This window comes from Antechinus flavipes, chromosome 3 (genome assembly GCF_016432865.1).
Source record: "Antechinus flavipes isolate AdamAnt ecotype Samford, QLD, Australia chromosome 3, AdamAnt_v2, whole genome shotgun sequence".
Taxonomy (NCBI): domain Eukaryota; kingdom Metazoa; phylum Chordata; class Mammalia; order Dasyuromorphia; family Dasyuridae; genus Antechinus; species Antechinus flavipes.
Window position 1 is genome coordinate 171,635,010 of NC_067400.1, and position 11,795 is coordinate 171,646,804.

The 11,795-nt window shown below is 34.7% G+C and overlaps 1 protein-coding gene across 1 annotated transcript in view; it reads left to right on the top strand.

Annotated features, from left to right (window-relative positions):
• Nucleotides 1-11,550, top strand: part of MCF2L (MCF.2 cell line derived transforming sequence like) — a 249,890-nt gene extending 238,340 nt beyond the window's left edge. Inside the window, 5 exon segments of the mRNA XM_051984227.1 lie at nt 1,482-1,600; nt 7,809-7,930; nt 9,060-9,175; nt 9,271-9,374; nt 9,497-11,550. Of these exon segments, the coding sequence (XP_051840187.1) occupies nt 1,482-1,600; nt 7,809-7,930; nt 9,060-9,175; nt 9,271-9,374; nt 9,497-9,582 (547 nt within the window). The 3' untranslated portion in view covers nt 9,583-11,550.
• The last annotated feature ends 245 nt before the right edge of the window (nt 11,551-11,795 follow it).

Consider the following 11,795-nt stretch of genomic DNA (forward strand, 5'->3'; position numbering starts at 1 on the left):
TACTTATTGATTTTATACATGTTGGATTGATGTCATTCTGTCAGCTTACAAAGAAAAACATCCCTTTCCCAATACCTTAAAAAAAGAAAAAGAAAAAAACTAGTCCTCAACCTGGATTTTTGTATGTATCAATCATTCATTGCCAATCTTAACAGAATTATGTCAACATCTAAATAGCAAATGACTAATTATAGGACTGCTACATATTGTCACCTAATATTGGACTTGGGATCAAGAAAACTTGAAACCAAATCCCACCTTAGGTGGTCAATCACTTATATCTGGGTTTTAATTTCCTCACTGATAAAATACAAAAGTTGGGGTTGACTTGATGACTTCTCAAGTCATCCTGAGCCAGTTCTGTGACTCAGTGGGCAGTGTTTGGGCTAGTGCCAGGTCCTATAAAGTTATCTTCCAACTATTCTGTATTTATCTTGTAAATTCTGACCAATCTATACTGTTACCCCATAAGCTTCTTGAGGTAAAGACCATTTTTTGGTTTTTCTTTGTATACCCAATGCCTATTAACACCATATCTGTTATGTAATTGTTTAATAAATGATTATTGATTGATTGGGCTTTGAAGCTGAGTTGCTTATAAATAAAATGTAATTTTTATATTCTAACTCATTTTCATTTGTTTTTTATTGCAACAAAATCATTTTCTATCACCTTGTTAGAGGCCAGTGGCTTCAGTTTTTTGGAGTATGTGTTCTTTTTAAACCTTCTGACTTCCCATGCTAAAAAGAGGCTTGTAACAGAAGCCATGTATAGCCTGATCCTCTTCTTCTTCTTCTTCTTCTTCTTCTTCTTCTTCTTTTCTTCTTCTTCTTCTTCTTCTTCTTCTTCTTCTTCTTCTTCTTCTTCTTCTTCTTCTTCTTCTTCTTCTCCTTTCTTCTCCTTTCTTCTCCTTTCTTCTCCTTTCTTCTCCTTTCTTCTCCTTTCTTCTCCTTTCTTCTCCTTTCTTCTCTTTTCTCTCTATCATATAAGACTTACACCTTAAATGGTTCCAGAGGTCCTCAAACTTTTTAAATAGGGGGCCAGTTCACTGTCCCTCAGACTGTTGGAGGGCCGGACTGTAGTAAAAACAAAATCTTTGTTTTGTGGGCCTTTAAATAAAGAAACTTCATAGCCCTGGGTGAGGAGGATAAATGTCCTCAGCTGCTGCATCTAGCCCGCGGGCTGTAGTTTGAGGACCTCTGCAACCAAAGCTTCAACTTTGGCAGCATTTATCCAAAATAATAATGTTTCTTGAAAGAAGGGGGGAGACCCTACTAGCTAGTAGTATTTTTTAATATACTTTATAAACAGAAGCATTCCCTCACACAAAGCAGGATTCAACAGGAAAATATTGCCAGGCATGTAAAATGGAGAAGAATCAAGAACCTCCATATATACCAAGCTCCTTGAGAAATTGTGAACGTGACTGTAAAATTATGTTATTAAACATTGTGGTTTTTTTTTTTTGCTTCATCCATTAGTCCCTCAAAAAATCAAACAAAGAACATTAAAAAATTAGAAGAAAGAAAAACTGATCCTGCAAGCTTGGAGGGATATGTCAGTTCAGCATCAGTGCCGAAGAACCCAGACAAAAGCAAAGGTAAGGCTGCATGCATGCATTTTGTGGATTCACAGGTAGACAAACCTCTATACCTAGTTACTGAATTAAATGTAATATATAAGTTATAAATTCACTCTTTTTTATTATGAAGTAGTGTTTACAAAGATAACTCTCAGGCTTCTATTGTTCCTGGTCTACTTTTGTTAAATCAATTAATATTGTCTTTTTCTTCCCCTCAGTAGTATTTTATTTCTCCAAATGCAAGTAAATAATATTGCCTTTAACCCTATGACAGAAAGAAGCTTTCCTGAAACATGATGCTCCCCTGGAGATGGGCTCACAGCCTGGCTTGAATCTAGCTTTGAGAATGCTTTGAGTATAGAGAGACATCTATAACAACAAACTTACAGTCCTCATTTTTCCCTGAACACATATCTGCTGTCTCTATTACTGTCTCTAAATGCTACCTCTGAGGTCTCTCTTTTTCCTTGGAGTTTTTGTGTATTCTGTGTATATTCCCCATTTTCTTTGTCTTTCTTTTCCTTTATAGATGATACAGTAACTAGTTCTACCTCAGAGGGCTCTGCACTGTCCAAAAAGCGTTTTACACTGCAGGGTTTTGCTAACCTCAAAAGTCAGAAAGGTAAACACAACTCACTTTGGACTCTTTTTCACTTTTGTCCATCATTGTGATACTGTGTCATTGTATTTGTGTGGCAAATCACTGGTGTGTTGTGTACAAATGTTGCTTTGTCTTCCCTGTTCTTGAGTAGCATATGAGACATAAAAAGAAATTTTAAACCCAATTATCTCAGATGCCCAAAGCATATCAGCATTAAATAATAACCCACAATATTTTTTTAAATTTTAACTTCTCTTTTGAAAAAGGAAAGTTTTTCCAAAGAAAACTTAACCCAGAAATTATTGCTGTCATTTTGCTTTTTGAGACCTAAATTCCTTTTTTTCTCTGTCAGATCTTTTATTAACCTTCCCTGCCATAATTGTTTTTTTCTGACAAATGATGAGCCTTATGTTACAGTGCACTCATGTGGCTCTGTTTGCTGGGAAATTCAACTCCTCTTGAGTTTTTCCTGAGCATTCTGGGTAGTGTAATTCTATACATATCCTTAGGTTATAGAGAGGCAAATAGCACTAGTGTTCCATGCTTGCCTTTGCAGAAACTCGATGTCCTGTTGTTAAAGGACAAAAGATGTCAGTAAATCTTCTATCAAGACTAGGTTTCCATGGTGTTGATGTCTTCTCAGGGACAGCTAGATGTTGTAGTAAACAGAGAGCTGTGTGACCCTGGGCAAGTCACTTAACCCTATTTGTCTCAGTTTCTTCATGTATAAAAAGAGCTGGAGAAGGAAATGGCAAACCACTTCAGTATCTTTTGCCAAGAAAACCCAAATGGGGTCACAACCAAAATGACTCAACAATAACAAAACTCCTTCTGAACAACAACAAAAAAAAATAGTAACAACCTAAAAATTCTATTTAATCTTGCTTCCTTTTTAAAATTTTTTTATTAAAGCTTTTTATTTTCAAAACATATGCAGAGATAGTTTTCAATATTCATCTTTACAAAACCTTATGTTCCTAATTTTTCCCCTCCTTTTCCCCCACTCCCTCCCCTGGATGGCAAATAATCCAATATATGTTAAAAATATGCAATTCTTCCATACCTATTTCCACAATTATCATGCTGCATAAGAAAACTCAAAAAGGAAAAGAATGAGAAAGAAAACAAAATGTATTGCTTCCTTTTGAAAACAAAAATGTTTCATTTTTTTGCTGTATCTTTTTGAAGAATTATATCATTTGATTTCTATAAAATGTAAACTCACTTCCATGAGCTGCCTTCAGAAACTGAGTTTCATTTAAAAAAATATATATTAGGCACTTATGTGCCAGGCACTGGGAGTACAAAATAATCCCTGCTCTCAAGGAGTTTATACTGTGCTGAAAATCAACTATTTCCTTTATAACTAGATTACATTTACTATATTTACAATGTTCACTCTCATAACAGTTTGGCAACTGTTTCTGGGACCATTTTCCAGATCTTTCTCAATCCATAATTTAGATGCTCAGGGATGTGAATATTTCATTGACCAAAAAAAAACATATTGAGACCTCCTCTGCACCGTAATAAATCTTTTTGAGATCCAGTAGTCAAGAAAATTAATCTCCTCATGGTCAATCCCATGGAGGTAAACCTCTCTGTAAACTCAATGAGGCAAATGCACTGGCCCCTGCTTAGAAACCTTTCTTAGCTTAGACCCACCACAGTGTTTGCATCATTTTCTTTCCCGCAGAACTTTTGAGAATCGAGAGAGCCCCATGCTATAGGGAAGCATCAGAGCAGGATTTCAGTGGAAAGAAAAGCCACAAGAAAATCTGTATCCCACTCTAAAACAAACTCAGACTACTTAATATTTCTCCCTCCTATTCTTCATTATCTTTCTTCTGTGTTTTTTTTCTTTGCCTGTTCATCTTCCTGCAGCTTCTCCTACCAGTCCTGACAAAAAAGCTAAGCGACATGAAGTTAAGAGTGATCCAACTCCTTTTGGTTTAAGAGGTAGAGTGTTGCAACTTTTTGTACACAAAATGACAATTCACTTTCCAATCCCACCAGAAAAGCCTTTGGGGCACTTCAGGGGTGCCATCTGTATTACTGTTGGCTATTGATTTGTGTGAACTTAATACTTTCTTCCTTGTCAGCAAAAAACTTAGCATGTTTATAACCATAAAATTATGGTTATGTCGCTCAAAAAAATCCTATGATAACATCAGCTCCATCAGGACCATCAGTCCTGTTATTAAGCCAAGTTTTTCTTTAATACTTGAGTTTGGCCCATTCCTATCCCAAAGTGAGATATTCTTAGCCTCCAGAGACTTTACAGGATTCAGGCTGGTTCACTACCTTCGACTTACTTCCAAGTAACAAACATCCCAGCTTTCCTAATCACTTAAAACTGTCACAAAAACACAAGCACTAGGGAGAGAGAAAAAAATCCATTCAAATTTTTGTTTTCCCATGCATGCCTATTATATGTAATAAATATTAATTAATAATAAATTTATTAAATTAAATGTTTATTTAATAGTTTTTAAGTTATTTGGAAAAAATTTGTCTTTTTTATTCCAAGTGTAAAGCTGGAATAGACATTAACTATGAACTTTATCACTTATGCTTTTCTATTTAAGACTTGAGCCCAGTTAGAGACCTTCACATCCAATCAGCTTCTTCCATTTGTCCCTTAAAAAGAGATTTTACAGAAATTAAAGCTGATGCATATTTATTTGATTCCTTTATATAAAGTACTATTCTATCAAAAGGTTCCCTAGAACAAATATATAAATCATAGGATTTTAGTGGTTTATAACTAAAACTAATCCCAGGAATATAGTCTTGTTATATTCTTCTATATTTATTACTTTCTAGGGACTTTCGAATTTCAAGCTTTACTTGTTTGTTTCCTTGCCTTCTCTGTTTTAATGCAGTAGCAGTTTCCAGAGTCTGTTAAAGAATCTTTGTCCAGAGGACATTTGGCAGATATTTTCAAGTCAGTAAAAGAATATGCTACAACCAGGAGCTCTGCTTTAGGCCAACCACTATTTTTATCTTTGGCAAATGCTGTCACAGTCCTATAGACTTTAGCATAAATAAGATTAGTAACAATCTCAGCATCCAATTCTCTTTGCCCAGGGTTTTATGGATAGATCTCAGTGGGTGTTAGAAAGCACAACTAAGGAGGAATTGGCGGCTAGTGATAGATGTCCACTTAATATTTTGTCTTGGCATTTCATTAATTGTTTTGGTTCTTAAAGGTAGGCCCCCCAAAGCATGCTAAACTACAGTGGGAGTTAACATAGAAAAACTCACAATTCCTAGTTCTTTCACAGATGCAAGCTCAGTGGTAACACTGACCAGGGCCAGGTGGTTCAGCTCATCTAACTTGGTCCCCACAGCCCAGCACAGGAAAGGTAAAGTCCAGGACTGGCCTGGCCCTGCCCTTGCTCCCCAATCTTGCTGTAATTTAGAGTGAATCTTAATCTTGGTGTGCAATGGAACTGCACTGAAAATGGCTATGGCTCTTTTTGGCTATAACTAGTCTATTTAGAATGCTTCTTGCTAAGTTAAGACACTGCTGACTAATGGCAAACTGAAAGGAGAGAGAGAGTAAACAGGAATAAAGCTCCTTTTTCTCCCCATCTTATCTGTTTCCTCTTTACTTGCACAAAGTGGTCTTTTGACCTCCTTTTTAAAGCCAGGCTTTTCACTGAGATTAAAAGCAATTGACATTTATGGGGTAAATTGAGCTTCAGTCAACTCTACCCTACCATCTTTCCAAAAATATTTGTGTTTGGCTATTTTTAGTTGCTTGGATCCAGTGAAAATCAGGCTGCCCACAGTACTGGATTGTAATTTGGGAAATGCATGCTGCGTGTTCTGGTTGGGTCAGAACCAGAAAAGAAATTAGAATGGCTTTGTTTCTCATTTCTGCTTATTCCTAATCATAAGCAGCATGGCCCTGTGGACACAGTATGGCTTTTACTCCCATGTGAATTAAGCTTAAATTTGTAAATCAATAGAGCATATTTTAAAAGGTTATTTGGACTTTTTGATGTCTATTCACATTAACAGTTTCACTGTCCTAAAACAAAATTGAAGTCTCAGCAACAAAAAGGAAATATCTAGATATATCTCTATATGTATATATGTACATATATACACACCCCTGTGTATATTGTCTATTTAAGAGTATATTATCTCATTATGGAGGCAAAATAGTATGGTGTTGCAATTCTCAAACTTTTTGCTCTCAGGACCCCTTTACATATCAACAAATTATTGAAGACCCAAAGAGCTTTTGTTTATTATATCTATTGCTATTTACTGTCTTTGAAATTTAAACTGATAAATTTTTTAAATATTTAGTACTTCATTGAAAAATACTGTGAAACTCAATTTATAGTAACATCATTAAACTATTATTTTCCAAAAAACATTTAGTGGCTTGGTTTTACATGTTTTTTGCAAATCTGGCTTAATAAAAGACAGCTATGTTTAATCTATTGAATTTATTGTAATATAATGGGTTGAAACATAAGAAGAAAATCTGATCTCAGATAAGTAGTTAAAAAAGAAGAGGTATATTCTAATATGCACTGGTGTAAATCAATAGAAAACAGCCTTGAATTTAAGAGTTTCTGGGTTCAAGTTTTGTCTCTGACACATACTGGCTATATGATTCTAGATAAGTCATTTAACCACTTACTACCCAGGATATGCTGATTTTCCATAGTAGTTTCCAACTTCAGTGAAATCACAGATCCGATCTGAAAAGAACCTCACCCCCAAAAAAGCATAAATACTTTTTCTTCCTTTGATATTTTAAAAATTAATCTAATGAATTAGAAAAATTGTTCTTTTTTTTCCCTAGTTCTGGATGATATGATGATTTGTAAAAACACCAAAGGGTCCTTTTTTTTTAAGTGGTCATCTCTGATGTGAGGCAGAAGTATAGTTATCCCAGGTGTTCCTGGTGAGTTCCCACTGGAGTGTTAACTGATGTTCACCAAAGCAGACTAATAGAGAAATACCTTTTGCTAGAGAAAAAATCTCCTTCCTTTCCTTGTAGAGGGCAAGTATAATTTTGAAAGTCCCCAGATAGATAGATAGTATAGCATGAAGAAGAGATCTAGAATTAATTTCTTTTCATTGTGTTTGTTTGGCAGATGGTAGCATTTGTCAACTTTTAATCCTTATTATCACAGTATTTAATTTTACAACTAGGCTTTAAACAGCTCATGCTAGGTATTTCTGAAATCTAAGGAAATAGTAGAATTTGGAAAAATATATGATATATGTGCAACAAAAGTTTTTGCCTTTGAATCCCAAAGTTTTGCTCATAAATGTTATATTTATATAGATATGGTACATCTTGTATCAAATATTTAAGATTTTCATTTATAGCTCTGACACTTTGTAGTTGCATGACCTTGGGCATATATCCTTTTACCTTAGTGTTAGTTTTTTCATCTGCAAAATAGAAATGATCATACTTGAACTACCTATTTCAAAGGTGGTTGTATGGAAAATACATTACTTGAAGTCCTTGGAAATATGAGCTCATATTAGTCTGATTTATTCAGGACTCTAAAATTCTGTTTTTTTGCCTCAAAGTTGGTACCTTTGGTTAAGATATTAATTCTAATTAATTTCTTACTTCTTTATCAGGTTGGACTAAAAATTCCTATTCACTTGATGCCTCTGAAGACAATGATGGCTGGTCAAGCACTGAGGAACCCCTCAATTCATCAGATGCAGAGGAAGAAGGTGGAGCAGGACCCAAGAAACTGGTAAGCTCTTTAAAGCATTTTCATTCTGACTATGACATGTTACAAGCGTAACTTGCTATATTTTGAAGATATTCTTCTAAAAAATTCACTTAAACCAGATTTTTATCATCTGAATCTGATCTCCTTATTGGCAATCTGGTAATCTCACAAATGTCTAATCCTCCCTTCTGTAATTTGTGTCTAATTGGAAGTCTCCCCTCATGCTGAAAATCAGAATTTCTCAGTTCTCTGAGGAGTATCTCTGCCAAATAATTCTTTAAACAGAATCCCTCAATTCCAGAGAGCTGCTATTTTGTAATGTAAATTACACTATTTTCTCTTATTGGGGGAGAGGGAGGATAAATTTTAATGTTCCTGAGACAAGCTCATGAAGTTGGTTGGAGTAAAGTTTCTAAAAACTATCAGATCTATTCATGAAGATATATGTAATTTTTGTGGTTGACTGTAGTAATGCCTTTAAACCAAAGAAGTCTTCAAATGTGACATGAGTGCCTCATGGCAAGAGATTATAAAAACAACAGATAACATTTACATAGTTCTTGCTCTGTTTCAGGCACTATACAAAGCCCTTTATAATTATTATCTCATTTGATTATGTGATTGAAGTTCACAAGTATGGGCAGACTCCATCCTCTTGCATTTCCTCATATGGACTTCAACTTTCTCACCTCCCAAACTCCCTTTTATTCACCCCCATTCTTGGCACCTATAGAATTTACACCAAAAATTTTGACATTGCCTTATCTTGGGTTGTCATTGTTTCATGTTAAAAATCCAACCTTTACTCTACTGTCTATGAAGCCCAGAACCATGTCTGAAAGTCTGTTCTGGTTTCTATACTCTTGTCACAGCGAGGTAAAACTGTTCACAACTACCTTATTGCCTCTCAGTATACACTAGTGTGTGTATAGATAGATAGATAGATATAGATATAGATAGATACATAATATATTTTATATATTCTATAAATTTATATAGAATATATAAAATATATATTATAAATTGTCAACAAAACCCCACAAAACAGTGTTATTCTGCTCACGTCCAAAAGAACATTCCCAATACTAGAATTTTTTGTTGTTGCTACCTTTTCTTCATTCCTTTTTTGTCTCTCTTTCCCAAACTTTAGGTTCCTGGCAAATATACAGTTGTGGGTGACCATGATGAAAAAGGAAGTCCAGAATCCCTTGCTGTGAAAAGTGGAGATATGGTAGAATTGCTACAGGAAGGAGAAGAGGGATTTTGGTAAGGGGAAAAATCATCTGAGCTTTTTAGCTTTTTTAAGATTTATTTTTTAAATGCATGGAATAGAACCATTTGACAGACACCACCTTTCTTAGGTTTGTAAAGAACCTGACCACCAGCAAGGAAGGCTGGGTACCAGCCAGCAACCTGTTAGCACTGATTAGCAACTCAAAATCAGCTCAGTCTTTGAGCAGCTCAGGTAAGACCATTGTCTATGTATCCACGGCTGCCTGCTTTCCCATTCCCAAGTATGCATCTATGTGTTTAAAAGCAAAATTAAAATATTTGTCTATTCTCCTAATCATTTTTCCTCTTCTTTAGAATCTGGTACTGGTTCCACCTTTCTGAGCTCTTCCTCAAGCTGCAGTGAGAGTTGCAATGCTACCTTCTCAGACATCAAGGGTTAACAGCAAAGGGCTTACCTATTAAAATTCCTGAAATAAGAACATCACGGGCAAAATTCTGATGGCCAAATTGCAAGGGTGAAAATCATCACATATATCTGACAGTTTTGTCTTACTTGGAATTTCCTTAGCTTAGAGAAGGGAAAGTTTCTTTTAAAAATAAAAAATAATCAGAAGATGACTCTAAGAAACTGAAAATAATTTACTGGAAAAACTCCTTTGCTGTACATAGAACAACATAAGGTGCAAAGATAAAAGGAAATGATCTGAAGTGGAACACTCCAGAAGTTTCTCATCTCTAATTTCGATTCCAGAACCCACTCCCTAATGTATAATATTCCAATTTTTACAGAAAGATACCAGTTCAATCATGCCACATTGGAAGACATGAACAGTGGAGAATGACCTGGTAAAAACAAGGCTTTGTACAAAGTATGACTAAGCAAACTGACTCTACTAATCATACTCTCAATGAACATTTTTCCCAGACATTTATGGGTTAATAGTGTCTCATTATAAATAACTAGAAATCATGTTTTGATCCAATTATTCTACTTTTGTTTTCTTCTGAAAGAATGTGCATTTGAAGTTGGTTGCTAAAGAAATGAACAATTCATTGACCCAACAGCTTGGAGATAGGACTATTTTATCTTCTACAACTTTTTTTTTTTTTAAGGGAATTATTTGCTGGCCATTTTTTTCCCATGTGTGTGGTATTTTGGCCTCTAACAAGTTCTTTACCAAGAATCACTGTGTTTACAATGAAACAAAACACAATTTGATACTGCCTTTGATACAGAACTATTTTTTGTTACCGAGGTTCACATTTAAACATATTTGTAAAATTAAATGCTATCTCACCTGTCTATGACACCAAGACAGATTCATTTGGCTAAAGCTCTTTGGTTGTTGGTGAATGAAATTGGGCTGATTTTGATTGCCAGAAGAAAATACAAACTATAAATATTCATCCTTTTTTTCTACCAAAAAAAAATGTGGAGAAACTTTCCATTTTTTAATAACTTCTCTACATTATATATCTTTTTTACTGTTTTTAAAGAAATGGTGAAGATGCAATTTATGCAGGCTATTAGCCCAAACAGTGCTTTTTCTTATAGCCTGAGATTCAGCCTTCCACTATGCAGGCTTAGACCTTAGCTGGTCTATTCCAATCCAGAACTTTCCTCTTCTTAAGAAACAAAGGTTTGGTCATCCATGTAATGTTATTTTACAGTTCTTTGAACATATCAATATAAATGCAGAAAACTTTTTTTTGGCTCAAGGCAGAAAACTGAAATGTCTTTGTGTGTGTGTGTGTTTCAGGAAAAAAAAATCTTGTTCTACTGATTGTTGAAACACACTGTACCTGATTGGGGCAAATATTTTTTATATGTATGTATATATGTTAATGTTTGTATATATGTATATAAAATATTGATGTAAAGGATGTATTTATAGACTCCTGCTGCTGAGAGTATGTCACTTTACAATCCATAAATACAAGTCTTCATAATCTCCTGAAACATGAGATGGATCAAGGTTTTTGTTTTTTAGTCTGCATCCCATATGCTCTATCCGAAGAAAATCACTCCACCTTTTCCATGGTCTGTGAATCTCTCCTTAGCCAGAAATCTCTTGCCTCAAGTGCGGTATTAAAAATGGAACATGGAAAGAGGCATGATGGTGTTTCTTCAGATTTGTAAATTATTTGTAAATGCCATGTAACATAATTTACTTGTCTGTTGTTCAGATGCTTTCCTCAAGACCGACTTGCTATTTTGTGATTGCCTCATCTTAGCACTTTAAACCTCACATTTCATTCACTGTTACTTTTTTTCCTATGGCTAATGTAAATGGCGTACAAAATTAGAATTCTTTATTGTATGTATTATGGTTGAATTGTATGTATTATGGATGAATAAATCTCAGCAGCTCTTTGCTGTATGCATATCCCTCATTTTATAAAGAGAACCATAGCATTTTCTATGTGTCTTCTTATTATATCAGAGTACAATTTGGGGTTTTTTCTCCCTCCCTCTTGAAGTGCATATAAATCTAATCTTAAATAGGATTGTTCAGCTTTCTTTGCTTTTTTTGTCTTTAAGTTGTTGATCTTTAGAAGGACTCAGTCTGTCATTCTGTGTGACTGGAGAGATCATTTATCTGTTATGGTCTTTTAGTTTTAGTTACCTTAAGGTGACTTCACTTTCATCCAC